Here is a 24493-nt window from a genome sequence, read left to right on the forward strand (position 1 = left end):
AGCAACTGGAAACTTTCTCCCATTATTACACTTTAACACATTCTGTTGTTGCATATGCCCTTGTAGCCAGTATTTACGAAAATACTTGATGTAATTTTTATTGTCTGCTAAGGTGGTTTTGTGTTTCAGTTTGAGCGACCAGTCATTTCATTTTATGCAGGACAGCAAACCTTTTCATCACCCACATTTATCTCCCACATTTTCATTGGTTGTAGTTACAAATAAATAAAAAGTACAGGACATGTGTGCTGATCTGCAAATGCTTCACTGCTTAAATTTATAGTTGATTCCTGCAGAAAAGCAGTTTATAGCTTCAGCTGTTACTGCGCGAGAAAAGGGAACCTTAAATGAATAAAGACAATATATGGTTATTAAACTTGTTTTATGCTTATGATCAACAACAAACCTTTAACAGATGTAGTTTGTGCTTTCACACATTGTTAAGAAACCTTCATCTGGCTTTAGATAACAGGAACCATTGGAAGGATTCTGTAATTTACTCCCTCTGTGAGTACTAAAGATTTGGTGCAGTTTAGTGCATGTTTGTCAAGTGTACATGAGGAAAATTTGGAGCTGAAGTCATTTCGCACCCAGATTTGTTTATTCTCCAGCTGTTCTTTTCCTCTGCATCTCCATTCAAACACCAGTAAACGCAGGCTGTATTGTAAAGTGTTCGAGCATGTTTCAGTTCCACATAGACGAGTCCAGATTTGCACTTAAGCCTGAGGTCACCTTCAGAAAAATAGCTGTTTAAGGCCTCTAGTCCAGTTTTAGCTCCATACACTCACCCTCCTTCTTTTTGTCATGCGGTTGTATTATTTCTAGTTTGGGTTAAATTGCCTTGAAGCCTGAGTGCTGTATCAGGTTTTCAGCTGTTTGTGTGTTAACTTTAAAAATGTCACTCTTTCAACCACAAATTATTTTTTGATGGATTTCTTGGTCGTGTCCATATCGGTGGTGCCTGCAGGAGTATTTTAAGGCACGGCAAACCACACATACGGGGCAGATTTTTTTTAAGTATATAGCGAAGTTATGTTTGGCAACGTGGGACAGCCTCCGAAAGAAGGGAAAAAAAGTGGGGCGGGTAATGAAATTTCATACAATGACATCACTTTTCCTCCAACCCAAACACTTAAACGGCGAGGCAGAGGAGGAGAGCGGCCGCTGCTGGGGGAGCAGGACACCGCCGCAAAAATGAGCCCAAGGTAGAGATTTTAAAGAAAAGAAGAAAAAAATAGTATAGTTTTATCTTTACCGGACATGGCAACACAGCGGCAGTTTCCATCCAAATGAGGTGAGTTTTTCAAAAACGGAAAAACGCCGTTTCATGTGCTGAAATGCTCGGCTGGCCGATGGGTTCGCAGGAATACCGACACTGATCCGTTTGCATGCGCTTCATTGTTTTAACATCACCGGGCATGTAAAGGTTGCGCCGATTCACAGCTGAAAATGTTGATTTGCTGCTGCGGGCTGCTTCAGCCTTAAACGCTGCGGCGTTTTTCCTGCGTTTTCTTCGTTTGTGGGAGAAACGCAAGGGCGTAACAGCGCGCTTACCCGTGGCGGAGGGGACCCATTTCGGCGCAGGGTTTGGGTTTGAAGGGCCTGTCCCCAAGAAAAGGGGCCAAAAAAGAAGGAAAAACCTGGAGGCTTTCCCAAGCTCAGCTCTGGTTTGGTTCAGCTGCGTTACGCGGGAGCTGAAATACATCCTGTCGCCGTTTGAGCCTCGAAAACCTGAAAGGGGAACATGGAAAAGGAACTGTCATCCGAGTCCTGTAAGTGCGGCTCGTTTTTCATTTGTCATCTCGCAGCGATGCAGAGAAAAGGCAGTTTATAATGGAAATAAACTGCGCTTCATTAGTGTGGGCTTTGTCAGAGATTCAGGCTGTGAGTGGAGGCTGACGCTGCACAAACCAGAATTTTTAAATCAAGAATAAATCAGCCTCACAATGATGTTCGTGAATGAATTAATGTGTCTGCAGCATGGATGCGAGGAGGGATGAGCCACCCTTTTTTATGTGAAGTTCAGATCATTTTTAAGGAGGAGAGCTGTTGGTTTGATTATTTTACCAGCCGAATTGAGCTCCAGTTCCTCTTAAAATGTGTCTTTCACCGTGCAGACTAGAGGAATTTTAACTTCAGCTGGTCTGCGCTGACCTCCAGTCTGAATTGATATGTGTGCATGTATGAATATGATGAGTTTGGAAAACCACCAGAGTCCCGCTTAACAACAGGATGCGCAATGCCAAGCAGTCAGTCTTTAATATGGAGATATTTTGTGTTCCACAGGTCATTTTATCATTTTTAAACACTTACCCAAAGTTCAGGACTCGCTGTGTCTAATTAAAAAATAATTAAATCATTTCTTTTACACCAGGGGTAAAAAAGACAATCCCCACATTTCAGTGATTGTAATCAGCCAACTAATCCTGGCAGATCTGCTTGTCTAGGAGAAGTCTGAAAATGTTTTGAGGAATTAAAAGTGATCGTTTTCGGAATAAGTGCATTTAAAACAGGTTAAACATTGCAATAGTTGGTAGTTGTGCTGATAAAATGAAAATGCAACCAAGCAGGTCATAAACTGCAGATATGAAAAGTCACACAGGGGTGGATAACCTTTCTCTAATTAACACATGAAACAAACAGAAATGCCATATTTTCATCAGATCTTCTGACGTTTGATGTTTGCCTGCTGCTTTCTGAATTAAACATGACATTCACAAAGCAGAAGTCGAACCTTCATGAATCTACATTTGATTTTGCAGATTTGGTGAAAACTTTGTTTTGATCATTTTGTAGGACGGCTGGTCAGGCCTTGTTAGGCTATAGATAACAAGAACGGTGATGCTTTTTGTCTTTGTTTCTTTGTTTGTTTACAACTTTTAAAAAGAAACCTAATCTAGTCATCTGGAAAATATCATTGCCCTTGTTGGCTTTCATAATCCAACTGTCAACAAACGTGGCATTAAACCAGTGCAGGGTTTATTTTCATTACAACAGTTTTATTTAGAAAATATTAGAAAATGACGTAAAGCTGGCAACAGTAGCTGTCACTGTCACTCAAGGCTCATTTATAAACTCAGACCATATGTTAAAGCAGGACATAGCTTCCGTGTAATCTATACTACAGTTACAGTAGGGATAACAGTGGTTAGGGACCACGGCACAATCTTGCTGCCTTTGAAATGGTTGCTCCAAAGATGGGGACCAGGTCAGCGGCCCCTCACATTCACCCGCCATCTTAAATAAAGCTCATTTTTTGAATAGAATAGTACAGCAACTGACTGTGACAAAGCAGCAAAAATCACAAGTGTCTCCATCTGTCGAAATGTTGTCTACAAAGCTTCCAGGTGGCCTCTGTGCAACCAGCTGGTCAGTACAACTTCCTCCCTCTTCACAAGGTTGTTGCCACTCTAACGGCAACTTGTGGAGTGCCAATGACTGCAGTTCCTGAAATCACAATTTGAAGCTGCCTCTCAAAAATGCTCTCATGTTAAAACCTTATAGAAGAAATAAAGTTGGTCTCTGTGGACAGTTTTTCGCACTTCGTAGCAACACCATGGGCTGAACTGTTTTATAACTTACCTGTATGGATACTGGAGTCTGGGGCGTGGCTCCTTGGAGATGACTGGTGTCTGCTAGGTTTGTGCTCACATACACTGGAGCTCACTGTGATGCAAAACATCCTATAAGTTTGTGATTCGATTTAGGTGAGTGAAATTCTGGTATTTTATCAGTAGTTGGCAGATATGTGAATGCAGCTAATATGAAATCAGTGGATGATGCCCCAGTGGGACACCTGGACTTTATCGGATGTATCGGTGAAGCTTCGAGTTTTGGCTGTCACTGTTTTAGCTTTATGGAACTAGACGTGATACATACCTTGGGGCTACTTTTAGTGCTCTTTTTGGCTATAATGGGAACCATAATTTATAATATGAACATCATGTTGTTCTTTAAGACTAGAATCTAGCGACTAAGACCAGAAAAGTCTTTACTATTGAGATTCGTGGAAACCAAACAGACATGCAGTGATTTCTTGATTTATTTTTGGGATTCTTATTAAGATTTCCTAAAGCCTGATGTGATGTCATTGAATTTTTTCAATCACAAAAGACAAAGTAAAGTACAAACTGGAGAATTTTGGACCTTTTCTCTGCTGGCTATTAAAATATGTTTTCATATTGTTTTTCTCCTGTTTAAGTTCTGATAGTTCAACTCGTCAGTGAAAGCAACAGATTGCATGCATCCATGTCACCCAGCACAACAACAGCTTATCACCATCTGTGGGTTCGTGTTAACAAAGCTGCATTTTACTAACTGTGATACCTTCCACATTTTCTGAATGGGGTGAATTGTTTCTTGTTTGTTTTCACCTTGTGGGGAATTTTATAGGTTATAAAACATGTGCCAGCAATCTTAACAAGTTGTAGGGCCGTTCTGCGATTACACGAGAGTTAAAACATCTTAGAAATTGCTGTGCAGCTATTAAAGAGTCCTCATTGTTGGAGGAAAAACATCAGTTTTAATGATCTGTGCCTGTTGGTTCAAGGCCAGATATACGCTCATGCTGTTTCCTTTGTCTCATCGTTTTCTGAAGAAGGACCAAGCTTTAGGTCAGAAGAAACGAGGACGCAAGCATTGTTTGAACCATGCTGAATTATAGGCTTGCAGAGATGGCTGGAATTCAGGCTGTAAAATATTAAAGTTTCACTGAAGATCTGCAATGAAACGCTCGATGAATCTTTTAGTGTTTGCAGGCTGCTTTTACCTGATTTTTGCTTTGAGAAGAAATGACGTACGTTCGGTTCCTCGTCCAGATTGTCTGCTTTTGTAATGATGTAGTTTGTTGTTTTTGGCAGTTGCAGACAAACACCATATATCATGTAAGAAATCCGCTCTGACCGCATGGCACAAAGGACCTAGAAACGGTTACATCATATTTTAAACACAGTGACTGATTAGTTCCCAGCAAAATTGTTTGAGACAAGGATTTGAGGTCACTCAGTTAAACCTTTTGATACTTTAAAGATGTATTTCTAAGAGCTCTTTGTGAACTTCAGAACATCTGCAGTGCGGTGCTGGGAAATCTTTCATTAATTGAAAGGTTACTTTGACTTGTACATAAACTGTATGTTGCCATGGTGACGTCAACCATTGCTTAGTGAAGCTCCATCTTGAAAGCTTGACTTGAGCATTTTGACTGTCACCATATCGATATTTTTGAAATCGAAAGTGACAAGCAAAGGGTGGAGTGGGACTCCGCGTGCTTATAGGTATTATCATGACATAACATATAACATCACATTCGAGTCCTTTCTGACTCTAATGGGGAACAGACTTCATGAAATCCATCAGGAAAGTGTTTACTGAGGCCATAGAAGGCATCAGAAGGGCTCATTTTCTCATAGACATGTTTTTGCAAGCAGAACAGTGGCCCCCTGCAGGTCATCACGAGGAATACAGATTTAAAACATCCATCTTTCATGTACAATCTATCAACGTCTACTAGCCATGTACTGTAAGCTTTGGCAAACCAACCACACCTGCAGAAGCTTGCCAAGACCAACAGAAAAGACAGAAACGCCTCGAGGAACACAACAAAGATCCCGAAGCCTCCAAATTCTCTAGATAACAATCGAATCAAGTATCTGCAGGATGAGACAAGCTCAAACCATGAGAGTCATCTGCCAGCGTCGCCATGCCAGGCACCAGAGAAGACTCCCAGAGGTCCCCAGTCCCTCAATGGACCGAGGGCATTACAAGAAAAGGCCTTTTTTTCATATTTGGTACATTTCAGTAGAGTCCCTCTCATATGAAAGCACATAGTTGTGATTGACACCTAGTCTTGTTTGAAAAATATTTCCAAAATAAAAGCTTTGGTAATGCTGTATGTGGAAAAGAGTTCACCAACATTTATTAACACTATTAGTTGTCAGTTGCATGCGTTTTATTCATTCACTGGAATAATCAGATCAACATTTCATGGTTGAAGTTGGCGTTCTGATTGGACCTCTACTGTATGTGAGAACAGCATGAACATCTGGATGTCTAAGGAGCGTTTTTTGTGGTTTTGACTACGGGAATAATGTTTGTTTGCAGGTTTTACCTGGTGAAGTTTACACTGGATCACATTTATGTTTGTTTTTCAGAACTTTCTGCCAGCGGTCGTCTTTGACTTTACAGATTTGTAGAGTAGCATCTAATCTCTCTGCACCTTCAAATGTTTAATGGTTTGACATCGAGGTCCATTACTGCCCCCACTGACTGTACAAGCCCATTAACTACTTATAGATGCTGCTAATTACAACAGAAAGCAACAGTCAGTAACCACTTGTTTGCTTTTTTTGTTATTATTATTATTTAATAAATAGTCAAATATTTGAAAAACCACGACCATCCCTACAACACAGTATTAGATTTCTGTAGTTTCAGGTCATCATGGTGTCATCTGAAGCACCATTAGAGAACTCCCAGTATGGATTTTCCCTTTTTTCAGCTTAGGTGCTAAACATAAGTCTCATTATAGTAAGTAAATCTTTAAAAAATCAATAAATATACACATATTTATCATAAAAATGTAACTGCAGGATACATCATGCCTCCTGCTTTCAAGCAAAGTCTATTCTTGCTGCTTTAATCTGAAGATTGCACCATAATTGCCTGCCGATGCCAAAAAGGCCTACTTGCAGGATCACAGGATCTTAAGTACAGATTTAAAGTGAGCTCAGAGAAACTTTAGCAGATGTTTGGGAAAACATCTGCACAACAGTGAGCAAACCACCTCTCTGTTTGTGTGGAAGATGGATTTATATCACACCACAGCAGCGAGGCGTGCAGAGCTGTAAATGTGAAAGTCTACCTTTGCTAACTGGGTGGAATTACTGGCATGTGTTTGTTTGAGTCACGTAACTGGAAGAATTTAAACACGAGGCTGGGAGGATTTCAGAACAAGAAGGCCTGAATGTGTCACATTTGGAACAATATTTGGTGAGGGACATGCAGCGCACCGAGCAGTTCTTCCTGATAAAATGACCTCAGAGCATGAGAGTATTATGGGGCTGCTGTGCGGAGAAATGTGGTTCCACTCTGCGCTCGCAAGATCACATTTACGGTTTGTGTGCCTGTGTTTGAGCTCGATTGAAGTTTTGCGAGCGCTCCATCCCGATGCAACTTTGAGATAGCCGCATTACATCATGAGAAGTCAAGCCAGTGACATATTCAAGTGTAATGGGCAGTATAAGTGCTCGCCCGCTCTGTTCGCCTCTAATTGTCCACAGATGTTCTGCACGCCTTTGTGTGCCACAGCTTGTTGCAGCCGGCTTCGCGCAGACGCCACATACGTTGTTCAGGCTTTATTGCAGAGGGGGAAACGTGGCATGGAGTAAGTGTTTAATTTGGCTGCTGGTTCTAGTAACTGGTTTCAGTTATTAAAAACTTTATTAGCGGTTGCAATCCGCTGGGATTGAGCTGAGATGAAACGATTAGGCGACCCAAACTGTTCGTTTATGGACAGAAAATTAATCGGCAACAATTTTGATAAATGAGTAAAGCAACAAGAAAGGGAGTCAGATGTGGATTTATTTATTTATTTTACTGCAAACTGTAAGCGACTAATAAAATGTTAATTATTGCAGAAAATTCATCAGCAGCTACTTTGATAATCTGGCAACCCATCAGCTTAGCCTCTGGGGGTAAGAGCGTATAAAAGATGGAGGCAACCACCATGTTGGCACCCATTTGTCTCTGATTTGGGCCACTGCCTGATGCTTTTCTGAATCCAAAAGAGTGCCAACGTTTTTAGCTGAAGCTGCAGTTAAGGTTGATCTAACTGTAACTGACTTATTTTTTTAGACTTTCCATCCTCTAGTCGTTGTTTACTGAAGCAGATAAATTAAAGAAGCCTGCTAGACATTAGATGGTTTCAAAACTGCACTTTTGTCACATTCAGAACCTCCTTTGCTCTCCACATGGACTTTTTACTGTCTCGCAGCTAAAACCTGCTCAGATACGATTCATCAAAACATTTCATACTGTAAAAAAAAAAAACTAGGAACAGAAACCAGAAAACTACAGATTTAGTTTGAAGAACAAAGTTTATCATTTGAGGCTGGGCACTGTGATTTTTGGAGGGAACTGAACTTTCTGGTTTGACAAATGGTAACTGTGTCTGGATTTCTTCTTGTTTATTAATAGCTTTAAGTGGTTTCAGTGGTGTGAAGAGTTTGTGCTTTTTTGTATTTTCAATTAAGGCTAAATTAAGTATTTGTCAGACAAATATTTGAAGACGTCCTCTTGAAGGAGTTTGTGGCTTTGGTGGCAGCAGGTTGTCCTCTAAAGTGTTCTTTGGGCCGGTCGCTGCAAGCCAGTGTGTTTCTGATGGCAGGCCAGTGCCTTATGGCAACTGAGCTATGGTTAAAAATCCCTATAAAAACACAGCAGACCAGGGAAACTGTTACCAATTCATAATTCAAAAAGTAGTCAAGAGATTAAAGGATCATTTATAAAGAGAAATATTACTCATGATTTCAAAGTTCAGCACAAGCAGTAAAGCCACCAAGAATGATTAATTATATGACCTTTGTAAATGCTGCTGTTTTGTCAAAACTAATGGAGTCTTGCAGATGCACACACACGGTGTCCTTTGGTGTTCGGGGTTATAGCACGGCTTCAGCGTAATTTATCGCCCCGCAAATGTATCCGTCTGCATACGCGTTTCCGTTTGGACAGCAAACTGAGAGAGATTTTCACCCACCGCAAATGAGTTTCCATGCAGTCCTCCAAAATCCCAATGGCATGTCGCTGGACATGGATTAAGTATACGGCCCTCGAATGCCGACCGGTTGACGAGTGGACCAAAACAGGGAAGGGTGTGACAGCCGCGTTCACCAGGAATGGGACAAGTGTGACAAAAACATTAAGCATGAAAAGAACAGACAGCGTCTGCCGACACTAAATTGTTTTTGACACATTGTTTCACTTCAGATCTTTGTATCAGATAACTTTGCTCTTCTCCACGGCTGCCTGACAGACCAACATGTGACACAACCGGTCTGTGGGCTACAAGCAGGAGTAGCCCACAGACCGGTGGTACCGCATATTTGTGACTCTGTCCCAATGTAACGCCGCTGTCTGCAGGTAGACGGGCAGTCCCTGACTGCCCACAGACTGCCTTCACGCTAACCCTGCTCAAACAAGCATCAGATGTCACTTCCTACTCAGCACATAGCTTGTAAAGGACAGCTTGCATTACATTTAAAATCACTGGACATGACTCATTCCTATATGTAACATTAACGTTGTGAAAGTGTGTATTTGAACCCAAAACACAATCTGTGTTTGTCTTGACAAAGCAGCGAGTGAAAGCAGTAAAAGCAGGAAGTGAGTGAAAACAAACCACAACAAAGTCCCTGCTGGGATAAAAACTGTCATCTGCAGGCTAACAAACTGACTCCACCACCACCACCCATCCAGCCTTTGACCACAGAATGCAAACTTTGATGCTGTTTAAAAGAGGACCGATATATCTTGGTATCAAGGGACTCACTCCAAAAGGCCCCCATCCATTTATTTTCTTTTGTGCCTTATCTGGGTCGCAGATAAGGCACAAAAGAAGACCTCACTTTCCCCAGCCACCCCCTGTAGCCCCCCAGAGGATACAGAGACATTCCCAAACTAGCTGAGATGGAGAAATTAAGTCCCCGGGGTGTCCTGGGTCTACCTCTGATGTCTCCTCCTGGTTGAACATTCCTCCTGGTCGCCTCAGCTACTGACAAAATGACAGTACTGGATCCTGAGAAGGTAAAGGTTTTTCTGGTGTTTAAAATGTTGGAGAAAAAAGTTGAGGAAAAATGTTCCTTCCAATTTTCAAGGTTAAAAGTGACACCACCAAACGCGAGTTAACCAAAAACAAAGAAATGTGGGACACTCGAACCAGACTGTTTGTTTTTGTTTACATTTTGTTAAAAATACTATATTATACTGTAAACATAACTAATAACACGAAAAACTATAATAGGATCTCGCCTGGTGAGGCGAGGAGGAAGTGCAGGTCAGCTTTAGGAGTAGTTTACAATAAACAAATAAAAATAAGCTCTTTTTGAAAGACAGAGAGCAGTTCGACATAATTCTTCATTTTCTGACTTATTTGTGATCCAGAGGTTGTCTTACAAATGTAGTGAGTGGCCATCGGGTAGAGGAAGTAAAGCTGTTAATGGAGAAGAAATATCAGCTAAGTCTGTGAATGAGTCATCGGAAATCTTCGGCTTGTGCGATGATACGAGATGGTATTAAAGTTTGTTGGGTCGCAGAAAATGTTTTGATCGTCGTTTGTCAGGACTTTCCGAATTTGGCGATCGCTGCTAATCTATAAAGTCAAACAATTGAAACGAGAGAAAATGGAACTAAAAATGGATTCATGTAAATGTTAAAAAAACAACAACTGGAGCACAATGTAAGACACAACGTGTGCTAAACACAGCCGGGCTGAGTTTACAGCGGATCCTCTGCTCGACAGATGTGTCGTGTTGTACAAAATTATTGCACGAGGTATAAAAGATTTCCTGTGTCTGATACAGGATACAGCAACACAGTTCCTGATTGGCTAATCTGCAGTACAAACCGTCAAGTGACTGAGTGACCCCAGCTGTGTTTTTATACATGCTAGTGTGATTATATTTAGATCCAACTGCTGAAAAATCACCAGAATCCTAATGAAGTCGTTCTTTAAAATACTATTTCTAGTTGGGATCCCATTTACTTAAGTCTATAAAATATTTTTGTTGATCAAGGGGGCAGAAAAATGCAGTTTCTGCCAATCAAGTCAAGTGGCTTTATTGTCATTCCAACCATGTGCAGTGGTACAGAACACAGTGAAACGAGACAACGTTCCTCCAAGATCTATGCTACGTATGACATATAACAGACAATCAACACAGGACTACATAAAGTGCAATGTGCAGAAATTGCAAAAAAACCAAAACAAAGACACAACAGTGCAATAGAAATGTGCGAAAGACTGAGTATTGTGCAAAAAGTCACTTTGTGTATATGAGATTCTGCATCCTTACAGATTGAGGTGTGCATTTTATTCTACTTTTCTAATAGATAGACTCTTTATTCTCGCTTGTGAGATCAATGTTGCGTTACAGCAGTGGGATGAAGCGTGAAAATAAAACAGCCCGCAATAAATAAACAACACGGTTAAAGTAAAAGCATCCCGGGTGCATAGTGACGGTCTTATACTGCGAGAGAGCGCAAAACTGTTACATATGAAACACTGATTGTAAAACAACGTAAATAAAAATGAGGTTATGTTAAAGAAGACCGAAAAGTTAGACTTAGGTTGTGGAAGAGATTGGAGCAAATTGCATTAATAAATCATATGTGTCTTATAAATCTGAGAAACAGATGCAAGAAGGTGTGACACAAACATGTGTGGATCACTGCACTATCATGTTTTACAGCTAACAGAACTAGAGCAGCGAGATTTACTGCCTCAGAAGCCTCGAGGCAGATACTTAATGACCAAACCGATAATGAAAACAACTCAAATGATGAAGATTTTGCATTAAAAAAAGATTTAAAACCATTAATAACTATAATTCTGAATATCTGCCACGGGTAGTGGAAATGGAATAACATGATGAACAACAGTGCAGCCATTAAATCGTCATAAGTGACCATACTGTGATTTATTTTTTTCTAAAAGTCACTAAAATATCTCGGTTGCTTGAGCGTTAACGAACTAATCCTTTCGGCCTCAGAGCTGACATGACTTTGGTAGATAACATGTGGTTCAACGGACCTTTCAGACATTCAAGGTCAGTCAGGCTGTGAAATATCAGTTTATTAGGTGGTTGTTCGCATCTTTAAGTGGGAGGAAAGAGCAACGGGACAATAATTTAATCGATTTGAAGTCTGGTAGGGGTTTGCAGACAGGTCAGAGCCTCCCGCAGTCGTCCTATCTCCTCCGTATCCCCCCCACCTCCTCTTCGTGCTTTGAAGATAGGCTGGGCTGGGGCTGGGCCTTGCTCCCTATCAGCTATCAGTTCAGCCATTTATCACCCCACTGTCTGATGCATGCAGGTAGTGTAGTTACCATGGTTATACACCAAAGGCACTCCTGCATTAGCATAGCAAATATCCATCAGCTGCCTACAGAGTCGGCGCAGTAAGACGGAGCTCACAGCAGGAGGCGGGACTGACGGGGAGCTCTGCAAGGCATCATCATCCTCATCCCAACTGTTTCCACGCTCACAGCACAAACACTCACATCAAAGGAGTTATCTCCCCCTGCATTGTTTCCCCCAAAGCCCTTTGTTTACTCCCCCCAGAACCCCCGCCACCTCAACACGAAGCTTATTCTGCTTATTTGTGTGCACATCACAGAGAATATCAGCCAAATGAGTCACAAGCGGCCAGCCTGAGGCCCTGACCTCGTGTTCTCCATCTTCGCGCAAACTGCACCGGAGCCTGCTGTGTCAAATGTGGCCTCTAAAATATGCATGATTGAACGTGCTCGAGGAATGCTAATAGAGCTCCCACCAAATGCAGAGGCCACCCTACAGAGGAATCTGCGGTCGTGCAAACATCGAAGCTGGCAAAACACCACTTTAGCCGCCGCAGCTGTAACAAACATTCGATTCATCCGTCCGGCCAGAGAAAATATGGCTTGGAATGAAGTTTTAATCAATTCGCGAGCTAACCGGGTCCCCACCACGTCCTGCCTTGCCAAAAAAACAAGAGGATTAAATGGCCACATTTTGTTTAGTTTTGGACGGAGGAACAATCTTGTAAGATTCCTCTCTCAGATTTACACTTGGAGTCGTGACCCGTGATGACTCTGCGGTTAAAGAATAGCGACAGAGGGAGATTTTCTTTTTAATTCAGCCTGCCTTGAACAGTGTGTCTTTGTGCACTGCTGCAGTTCATTTTCATTTGTCTTAAAATAAGTTGCTATTGAGGAGATTTATGCACCCCCACCTTACTCCTTCAATCCCTCTCCCCCCTTCCCTCCGCTCGCCTCCCACAAGGTGCTTGGCGAGCCGCTTCTGCAGCTTCAGTGTTTTCAGAATCTCATGAGCTTCCTGTTTCAAAAACCTCGCCCATCAGCTCCAGTCGTACAGCTTTAAAAACATCTTCCCATCGAGACTGTTTGTCAGAGAGATATAGAGCACTTTTCCCCCCCTTTGGAGCTCAAACAAAGCTCTCCCTCCATATGTAACCCTCCATATAGTCTGTACCATAAATAGGTCTTCTTCTTGGCCAGAACTTGGGAAAAGGATGTGGATGATGATGATGATTACTAAGGCTGAATCCTGGTTGAGTTTGAGCTGCTGCGGCTGGCAAGCAGATGTGGCCAAATTTGCAGAAAATGTCCATGTTGCGCTCCATCTTTTCTCTGGTGTTGCTGTTTGTTTGTTTTTTCGCACTCTGGATCTTCTTTGGGTTATCAGCCTTCACCGAGCTAAACGTCCGGATGACTGCTATCTCTGTTTGAAATGAGGCAGAGTAGTTAATTACAAGCTAATCCCCAACTGCAGCATCAGCTAGAGAATTTAATATGGTAGGGGAGGAAATGATGATCCCCATGAGGATATATAGATACTGCAGCAGGAAGGCCTTACTTAGAGCGACGTGAAATATATAAGATGAACCCAAACAACTGGAACAGACTAATATGTTGCAAATAGCTGATAAAACATGATTACTGCATTTTATAGAGTTTTTATGTGCATTTTTAACACAGTCAGGAGCCTGCCTTAAGACAAATTCAGTGGCTCTGACCAAAGTGTTGTATTTGTCAATAGAAAGAGGTAAAAGATCGCAAAATCAGTATAAAGATTATCCAAGTTACCTCTGAATATTCTCCTTGTTGGCCAAAACTACAAGCTGAAAATCTTATAAAGTGGAAAACACCAGAGTGCTAAAAGTTCCCAAAGATTTTGGGGGTAAAACATTTTGATCTGTGGTTTGTTTGCTGGAAAATCCAAAAGAAGGTTTGGCTGCTTTTTAGGAAAGTAAAAGAAAACGGAGGTTAAAAACTGAGGGGAAACAACTTTTACTAATGTAACTACCTTGGTGTAAATTTGGTCTTTGACTCAGTAAGAGGAGTTACCTGTTTTTAGCCTTGTAATATGGGTGCCAATACAAAAAGCTGGCTGAGTGTAGACGTGGATATTTCGCTAAGCTTTTACGTAAAAGCTCCTGTGGTGGAATGGCGCACATAGGTGACTTGCTAAATCCTGACTTAATCCCAAATTTAGCTGGATAAGTCGCTAATCTTTGTGCCAGAGCTGGTTTCACCTGTTTCAGAGTGGCCTCGTTGCAGCTCTCTAAACTGGACGCTGTAGCAGCCTTTGTCCTGGATCGGCTCGTCTGGCGTCAGCAGCATGTCTTGTTCTAGCTTCACATTTTTTCCAGGCATGTCAGGGTTCAACAGTTTGATGTGAAAATGAGTCACCGAAGACCTGTAGTAAAGGCTTTTGCTGACACACATGGAAATGTGGTGCAGCGGTGGACGAAGTGCAGCCGTTCCTCTGGCTGCCGAGCTCGTCGTCTGGTTGGCAGAGGACGGCACCTCTCTGCGGAGTATTTACAGCGGTACGAAACCTGCCTTTACAGGGGCCACAACAAATGGTTTTCATTACCGGGTTTTTATGATCGCAGAAATGGACTGCGGAGCATACTTTGAATCTTTTCACATGTGAGCGATTTATTAAGGTCACCGTCTGGAATCAGACTAAGCTGCTTTAAAGTTTACACAGGGAAACGAGGCTGCACCTGAACATTTTCTTTTAATTGATTATTCTCATGGTTATATAATCATGATTTGGTCTTTAAAAGCTTAAAAAAAGCAAATTGTTACAATTACAGTTGCTTAAAGAACAACTTAAAAATGCAAAGGTAATCATTGATGTCATTAAAAGTGAGGAGGCATTGGAGAAGCCGAAACACATTACTACTGACTGGCTTTTAATACTGATTAAAAAAGGGCTTTTGTCTGCTTTGGTTTGTCAATAGATTGATCTGAAGGTCAAAGTGATAACAATGCTAAAAGAGCTGTTCTTGCAAAGGCAGATGTTACAATGTTTCAGATTTTTAAAGTAGTGCTGTCAGCGTTAATCTAGATTAACGCAGGTCACCCCATGCATCGGGCTGCACGGCGCTAACGCGTTAACAAGCTAAGCGCGCTCACGTGTTGCAGCCCCACGCACGGGGCGATCCGCGTTAACTTGTTAACGGAGATTTGCCGCGTTAATGCGGTTGTGACGTTAACGTCATTTTAATTAGATTAACGCTGACAGCACTACTTTAAAAAGAAGGGTTTTCATCAAGAGAAAGAGAATGAATTTGCATAAGTAAAAATAATTGTAGCCACAATTATGTTTCTTAAAGATTATGTATATTAAAATGATTTTCAACAGGGCAAATAAACCTGCACATTGCCTTGGTGGAGGCATATTTAAGGAATATTTAGGAGATTCTTGTGTCCTTTTCTTTATTTTCTGTCTTGTATATGAGGAGTGATCAAAAAATAAATGCGACAAACCTTCTCTGATTAAAATTTGGATGATCTCATGTTTACAGTCCTGTTGTTAGACATGTTAAGGCAGCTTCCTGACTTGATGCTATTTTTAGTTTGCTCCCTGGAACTTCTGAACGCTTAAATGTGTGCTATCGTTTCCGTGTCCACGAACCTGCCTGGGTCTGGTTGATGTGCATTTCATCATCAGACGGATCAGATTTTTTTTTAATGTTTTATAACCACTCAGACAATTCTGCAGACACACAAAACTACAATGCACGCTTAAAGCACCCTTAGTCGGATTTCAAATATCTATAACTGGAACGAAGAACTCCCTTGTGGTGTCTGCAGCTGAGTATAAACCCAGCGCTACGCTGTAAGCTCTACGATTTCACTGTAGACCTGAAAGTTATACCGGGACCACCATCACATCATATTTGGCTACCTGCACCTTCATCCACTTCGCAAATGTTAAAATCGATTTGAAGGCTTACCATTTGACACACTGTGGGTGGTCCTGTGCCCAGTGCTAATGGAGCTTCATGCACTGAGAAAAAAGGATTTCCCCGACACTCCTTCCTAATGTCAACGGAGCAGCCAGATTTTTTTCCAGTTTTTACATTGTGTAGGAGCAGTCTCACCTCCTATATTGTTTCAGTGTTGGATGAAGATATTAAACATGGTGAAAGTTTCCAATAAGGGGCCAATCAGAAAAAAGTTGTCCTAAAGCGAGAGGAGCTGAAACGCCTTGTTTCAGGCAGAAGATGAAGTGAGTAGCTCTAACAAGGCCCAGTTTAAGATGAACAGGGATTATTTTAAAGTTTGAATTATGCAAAGATAGTCTGGTCTAGGGCCTGTCGCCCCGTTTCACTGATTGGCAGCAGCTTGGTGTAATGCACCCCTTAAATACGCATAATTATTTCTCTCTTTTATTACATGTAGAAAATGCGTCTTTTACAGCTTGCTTTCTAGATTTCGTCTCAAAAGCACGATTTTTAGTTAACCAAGAAAAGCATCACATTTTTGCGTACGAGAAGCTTAAATAGAGAATATTTTACTTTGTTTGATCTTAAAATTACTGAAGCTGTTTCCATAGAGAGTTGCTGACTGATTGATGCCGCTGACTCTGTGCTCTCTGTAAGCCATTTCTGCTGCACAGCAAACACCATCAGCCAGGCAGACCACAGCCAGCCGGTGATGATGGCTCGCCGGTTACAACTCCTGACTTCCTAATGAGGTCCGACTAAGCCGAAGCTTCATGCAAATTAACACTAAGGTTTTTTTTATAGCCCCAGCTGTAGACCCCGCACATCCCGGTGTCACATTTCATGTCGGTGGATTAGCACTCCATCCTCACTTGGGGCTGCGCACATTACATTAAACTGTCTGCCTCTCAATGGGCGTTTGTACCCCACGGCTCTGATTTACAGCTCTTATTCAGACAGTTGCTTCTTTTTGCCCAACCACAAATGGCAGCGATGGACCATCTGCTAAAAAAATGTGCCAGATGTTTTCTCAATGAATCTAATAGAACATGAAGGAAAATCACGATTTAGCAGAGCCCACGGCGATGTCTTGAAACTGCTTCTTTTAACCAACAGTCCAAAAACAAACAGTTGGTTTAAAATCTGAGAAATCTGAGTAAAGGAAAAAAAAGTCTCTCCGCAGGAACCGTGGTATCACTTACACAACCAAATGTCATCTTAACAAAAAAGTTAGAAACAAACAAATTATGCCATCTTTGCTTTTTTAGCAAAGATGTTTTTATCTAGCTGTTTTTGGACTAGTAAATGGCAAAAAGGAGAACACTCTCAACCACTTTTTCTTTAAACTTCACAGGTAAAATATTTAAAGGTTTGATTTTATAGGAAGGGCGATTTCTGTGGATTTTTTTTATTATCAAAAAGATCTGGTGGCTTTATAAGCACAGTGAAACTTTTTAAACACTCATTCAATGGAACAAATGCACGCCTCATATTTCAGCAGTCAGGAATTCAATAACATTGTGATGTCACAACAGTAGGCACTGCTTACTCTCAAAGATCTCGACTACGATAAAGTACACCAAACCTTCCGTTACTGGTAGGAAGACCTGCTTGCATGTGAAGAATTCCCACCCCCTACTTTTGAGCTATAGCCGTACATTTGGAAAGCCGCACAGTTTAAATGTTTAAATATCCAAACTGTGAAACACTGTAACTGTGCTTGAAAAAGGGCTAAGTTTGTAATTATTATCAAAATAAACAAGCATTTTTGGTTGTGTTTTCAAAGAGTACACAAGTAAATTGTGGTCTGTACAATTTAATGAGGCTCTTGATTAAATAAGTATTATCCACTCATTAAATGAGCTTGTTGTGGCTCAGACAGACTCGTTCAACTGCTTGTTAACACAATCTTTAAATCACATGGCAGCATTTAGTGCATTTAGGCATGTTGATGTGGTCGAGACGACCCGCTGAAGTTCAAACTGGGCATCAAAGGGATTTCAGTGACTTTGAGTGTGTCATAGTTGTCGGTCTGAATATTTCAGAACCAGCTGATTGTCCTTGAAAAAAATGCCACGTTGATGTCAGAGGTTAGAGGATAACGGTCAGACTGCTTGGAGCTGATAGGAAGGCAACAGTTAATCCATAAAACCACTTGTTACAACCACAGTACGCAGAAGAGCATCTATGAAGGAACAATATGTCGAACCTTGAAGCAGATGGACTACAGCAGCAGAGGATCTCACACGAGGCCACTCCTATCAGCTAAGAACAGGAAACTGAGGCCACGGTTTACAACACACACCATTAGAAGATGTTTCCTGATCTAATGAGTCTCTTGTTCCTGCTGCAACATTTTGATCTTTGGGTCAGAATTTGGCAGAAACTACGGTGGCCCTGAGAGGCCAAACGGACTGCAACTTAAGAAAACACGGGCAATAAGAAAAACGGTGCAAAAGCACACAAAACACAAAGGAAATAGGAAAAACGACAATGGAAATAAGGAAAAACAGATTTCCAAAAGCACAAGGGAAGTGTTTCTGGGGATACAATAACCTGACGGGTTCCCTTCCCTTGTGCCAGTTGAGACCAGTTCCAGGAACCAAAATATGCTAAGAATTGCGCTGGGAGACACTTAAAAGAAGTGAAGGATCTATCGGTTCTGTGAGGAAAGAAAAGATGAGAAGTAAGTGTGTTAGCATAACTATTAGCCTAAAAATCCGTCATCAGTATTATATGAATCATGATAAAACATGCCTACCATGTTTTGGGTTCCTGCAACTGGTCCGTTGGGTTATTGGGTTATTTTTCCTATTTCTGTTGTGTTTTGGGGCGATCGTGGCTCAAGAGTTGGCAGTTCGTCTTGTAATCGGAAGGTTGCTGGTTTGAGCCCCGGCTCGGACAGTCTTGGTCGTTGTGTCCTTGGGCAAGACACTTCACCTATCGCCTACTGGTGTTGGCCAGAGGGGCCGATGGCGTGATATGGCAGCCTCGCTTCTGTCAGTCTGCCCCAGGGCAGCTGTGGCTACAACTGTAGCTGCCTCCACCAGTGTGTGAATGTGAGAGTGAATGAATAGTGGCATTGTAAAGCGCTTTGAGGGTCTCGAAAAGCGCTATATAAATGCAATCCATTATTATTTGTGTGCTTTTGCAGCATTTTTCTTATCGCTGGTGTTTTCTTAAGTTGCAGTCCGTTTGGCCTCTCAGGGCCACCGTAAGAAACAGCATGAAAACATGGATCCGTCCCGTCCTTAGTACAAACTGAGCTTTATTTACGTGCCACAGCCTACCTGAATATTCCCGTTCTCACCACAGCGTGCCCATCTCCTGATGGCTGCTTCCAGCAGGATCATCACAAACTGATTTGAAGGCAGAATGAGTTCATTATACTCAAAATGGCCTCGTCGGTCACCAGATCTCACTGTAGATACTTCTGCATAAGTATCTCTGTCTTCTGGCTCAGATTAGGTTTCAGTGTGTAAGTTTTTTGTTAGCAACTGACAGTTATTAGAGAGCTCCGCCAAACTCAAAGAGTTATGATAAGTCACCAGAGGTTGTTAGTGTCATTTGTGGCCTGGGGACCAAAAGGAAAGGGACTGCACTGTTCTGAGAGGGGCGTCATCAGCACCGACATAAAAGCTCAGGCTGTAACTGGGCTGAAACCGAGGGTATAAAAGCATGAAAAAATAATTTCTTCTGATTAAACTTTAAAGACACATTCTGGTGTTATGGAAAAGAAGGTTTAAATCACTTGTTTTTCCCCAATAACAGTCCAAAAATATTTGCGTTTTAGAAACATGCAGCAAATCCTCTCAAGTGACAACTTAAAATGAGGAAGTGTTTCATGTTTCTGCTTTGGAAAAAAAAAAAGTTTCCTTTTAACAGACAACTTTTGTTCAGTTATCGCTCAAAAGAGTCTTTATGCTGGAAAATAGTGTGGTTAATATTCAAATATAATGATTAACTGTGTTGGTGGCACAAAATTGTAATTTGTGAGCAAATAGAAATGACCTCATCAGCTGCTTCTTCTTTGTTCTTGCAATGAATTCTCTGTCTTTCCTGGAGAAAACAAAACATTTGATGACATTTCAACAGTTTTAAGCTCAAACTATGAACGTGTAGAGAGCAACTGTCAGATTAAGTAATTAAAGTAATAATCATTAGCTGATGCCCTAAATGTTTCTGTGGATCATTGATTAGTCGACCGTTTGTTTCACTTCCTGTCTGGATGGTTTGTTTGCTGCTGTTCTTTGTTTTGGGGGTTGGGGGGGTTTCTATGTCATCTTATGTAATCAGCACATGAAGAGCTGCAAGTGTGCGAACGGCGTGTTTGAGACAGAGCTGTCAGACGGCGCCGTGACACTGTCACAGGTCACGTCTCATGTGTTGTTTGCATTGAATTTGAAGTCGGCCACATGACCGTTGCCAGGATGCCTCCAGGAGATGTTCTTCCCCTCGAGTTTCCTTCCATTAAGATGCATTTCTATCACCCTTTGGCTCATGGTTTTTGGTACCATTGAGTTTCTCTGAGCCGCTGCTGAAGATCCTCACTCGAGGGGTAGAGTGGATGGCGGAGGGGGGTTACAATAGGCCTTTTATGTTGTGAGTTATCCTCATTCCCTTGTGTTAGCTTCGGGGTAACATGTGACCAGCCCTCATTCAGGTCATGTCAGCGCTCTCAGTCTTTGACCCTCTTAGAAGGGAAGCTACTCCCTCAATGTCCCATTCATCCCATACAGATGTCTGTGTGTATTAATGCCTGACACAGCAGCGTTATGACAAACCCCTGACAGCCCTTCATTCAGCTTTTTCAAGTGACATGTTAACTGCTGATGCGCAGCGCTGCGGGTTGACAAGCTTAGGTTTTTTTGTGCACAGGTGCCACAAAGATGCGTTATGTACTGTGTGAGCTGCATGTGGCAGTTAACCATAGACCTGTGTTATTTTTATCAAGTATATTAATAAAACATTGCTGATACAGAAACCCTGAAACCCATAGTGTGAAAGGGGAAGCATCTGAATCGTTCAAGAATCTTCTTGCTATAATCTGAACGAATGTGCAGGGATTACTAACATTAGTATGTTTAATAAAACATCTGTATATCTTATGTTCGGTTATATTTGAGTGCCTGTTCAGGTGTCTCTGTGTTGCCTTCATTTAAAGTTGCCTTCTCAAACATTTGCAAAAACGGTCGTTCAGTCGGCAACATGAAGCATCAAGTAGTCGTAAGTGCATGTTTGGAAAAATTTGACTGTGATTTCCTATCACCCACCTTTTCCTCCACCGGAGATATCAAAGAGGGCACCTGACTTCCCTCTGAGCTCGATATGGTAGTGCTAACACTGCTCTGTCAGAACTCCACAGGTAGCGTGACTGCAGCACTCTCACAGCTGCTGACGAAAAGTATCTCTACACATTAAAAATATCTTAAGGCTTAAGTGGCACCAGGGTGGTGGGCATGTGCCAAATTTACCTGCACATTTATCAGTTTATGCCTTGCTTTTATTTTGAAAGTCCAGTCGTTTCTAGCCATCTAGATGCAGTCCTTCCTGTCAAGTATACCAGCTTATTCACTGATCGGGCTGCTGTTTCTCTTCCTGTGGCTGGACATACTCAAACTCCTCTGGTGACAGGACTGTTCTGCTCTTTAGATGATCTTCAAGCTTTAGGTCCACACTTCTGGCCAACCGCAACACCACGCAAGTTCTCCACCTGCTGAGGCAACAAAGCAGAGCATTGGGTTAGAGCCTTTTAAAGTTAAGTCTCCTTTTGTGTGTCCATGATTTTCTTTTCCAATTTTTATCTGGTTGTCTCACAAGCAGTGTTGGTCAAGTTACTTGAAAAAATTACTTCCCCAAAAAAGTAATCCTGTTACTTTACTGATTACTTATTTTCAAAAGTAATTAATTACGGTACTTAGTTACTTTTTAAAAACACGATTTAAAACCTGAAGAGGTGATAAAGTGATAGATTTTTCAGCCCAATTCTACTTTTTCTACATAATCCATCATACAAAATGTAATCAAATGGAAAAGTCTCTTTTTAAAACTTGTTTCATTAGTTTTAATCTTTTAACTTTATGCATCAAGCAAAAATTTAATTATATGCAACATTCTCTGACTTGAATAAATTAGTTTAACATTTAAACCTATTTTCTGCACATAAAATAAAAAAATTTTTTGTGTTTACACTCAGTCTTTCAAATAGATGCAAGTAAAACACAGCAGAAAATAAATAAAGTCAAAGACTCAGCGGTCCTGTTGCTCTATTTTCACCTGTAAAGCAGGAGTGGCATAGGCGGAGGTTTGCTCTGGTGCAGGTGTGTCGCAGCGGTCAGTGGAAGAATCCGCGAGTTTCTCTGCGAATTTCCCATTACGTCGTTGCGCACTCGGTGCTTGTTTAGGGGGGTTTTCGGTGTAAAAAGAAGTTTTCTTCCCACGCACAACGGACGCTAAAGTTTTTATCACTTTTTATGGAATCAAACTCAAAGTAAGGTCAGTACTTCCACGCTTTAAACGCTGCACGCTCATACTCTCTCCCGCACTCGATATATGATCCATTGTTGATCTGCACACAGCTGTTGCCATGAACGTCGCACTCGCTTACGTCACTGTCATGAGACATCCTCGCAAAAAAATCACGGTTTTAGTAACGCAGTAACGCAGCGTTCCTACGGGAAAGTAACGGTAATCTAATTACCGTTTTTGCAATAGTAATCCCTTACTTTACTCGTTATTTGAAAAAAAGTAATCGGATTACAGTAACGTGTTACTGCCCATCTCTGCTCACAAGTCTTATAAAAATGGGCCAAAGCAGATGAAAAAAGCGGATTCCCTACTGTTAGAGGCATATTGGAGGAATTGTTTTGCCAATTCTCCCACTGGATGCAGTTTGAAAGGAGAAGAAAAGATATGGTGCAATTAATCACCTTTTATGATGACAAAATGAGAAAAATCATCTGAATTTGATGAAGGTTTGAGTATCGTGATGTCCCGCACAGAGCTGCACTTCTCTCCTTTGGTTTGTCATGATTCATTTAACAGGTTTCTTTCTATTGCACATTGTCACTATTTGCTTTACTTCACCAAGTTTTCCACCACAGCCAAGTTTAAAAATGTTTTTCCATACTTTTACTTTTTCCTACTTGTAGCACTTCCTCTAAGCTCTTTAAATGTAAATTTGAAAATAATGGAAGATTTTAAAATAGCAGATTCCTCACCGAGCATCAGTAAAAGTTTTAAAGAGACAGCTCACCCGAAAATAAAATTCAGATGTTTTTTTTTCCTGCCAGCTGTACTGCTGTTTATTGATCTGTATTGCGTGCATCGCCTATTTTAGTCGTTTTAACATAATGCAACTAAATACTGCTCAGCATCAATTTCTCTTTATTAAAATTATGATGCACTTACTCACAAAATCCACAAACCTCATGAGCAGTAACATGTAGGGACTATTTTTTTCTGTCTACATCCGCCAACAAAAAGAAGCGTGCAGCGAGCTTACATCCTGTCATGCTGTGACTCGCAGTCTCATCACAGGATGAACACTTCCTTCTGCAAAGTGCTGTGATTGGCGGGTGTAGTTTGGCAAAGCAAAAAGAGATTTTGGGGTGAACTGTCCCTTTAACACAAAGAGGAACAACCCAGCTTGATTAGATGGACTCAGATGGCTCTTATCTCATCCTTTTGAAAGACATTAGGCAATCACAAAGTGACACCACAAGCCGTTTACTTCTTTGCTCTTCTGATTATTTAGTAGATTAATGTAATTTTTAAATGGTACAAAAACATACAAGGTCTTCTTCAAACGTCTTGCTTTCTCCAAACAACAATATAAAGATATTCTGGTTGTTGCTTTCAAAACTACAGTTAAAAAGTTAAGAATTGGTCAAAATAAATACAGATTACATGTTTTTATTGCAGCTCTTCAATGATTATAGCATGGGTTTTTAAGGTTTTGATGACTGAGTGCCGGATTGAAGGCCACACATGAAGAATACACACATCAAACAGTTTTTATTGGTTAAGAGAGTGGTGGCTTTTGGTTTGTGACTGTCATTTTGGTGCTGGTTTACAGCTTTTTAACCATTAGTGAGGTAGCGTTTCTGTACCCTAAGTGCATTTTTTTAGTGCTAAGAGTTTAGTCTCTCCAGAGGAGCTGAAAGTAAACAGAAACGCTATTTTTGTCTGTACCGCAGTGTAATGTGAATTGTGAATGAATGTAATGCCCTTCAAGAACCCTGGGAGTTTAGCAGAAACGGTTTAATTGCTCACGTGGTGGTGGGATGATTAGGACGGCTTCTTTAAAGTTTTCAGCCACTAGGCGGACACAGATTAGAGGCTTGGTGGTGAGTACAGACTGGGCAGGACGGCCATATGTGTCAGCAATAAGAGGATAAATCCTCAGTGGACACAAGCTCTTTTGATCTGGGTGATTTTTGATGTGAGGCTCGGCATCTGTCGTGTGTGGTTTTTTTTTTTT

The 24493-nt window shown here is 41.3% G+C and overlaps 1 protein-coding gene across 2 annotated transcripts in view; it reads left to right on the plus strand.

Moving 5' to 3' along the window:
* The first annotated feature begins 69 nt into the window (after nt 1-69).
* Nucleotides 70-24493, plus strand: part of nckap5l (NCK-associated protein 5-like) — a 59355-nt gene continuing 34931 nt past the window's right edge. The window contains exon 1 of one of the 2 annotated variants that reach the window (XM_086276092.1): nt 70-1294. Coding sequence is in view for 1 of the 2 variants with exons in the window: in XM_086276091.1 (XP_086132217.1) it covers nt 1745-1772 (28 nt within the window). In the remaining variant the exon portion in view is untranslated. Of the gene's footprint in view, nt 1295-1328; nt 1773-24493 lie in introns of those variants that run through there. The other variant, XM_086276091.1, reaches the window with a different exon arrangement.

Source organism: Aulonocara sp. 'chitande type north' Nkhata Bay, linkage group LG20 (assembly GCF_057382095.1).
Source record: "Aulonocara sp. 'chitande type north' Nkhata Bay isolate Kocher_YH1m ecotype deep benthic linkage group LG20, A_spYH_male_GT1.1, whole genome shotgun sequence".
NCBI classification, from domain to species: domain Eukaryota; kingdom Metazoa; phylum Chordata; class Actinopteri; order Cichliformes; family Cichlidae; genus Aulonocara; species Aulonocara sp. 'chitande type north' Nkhata Bay.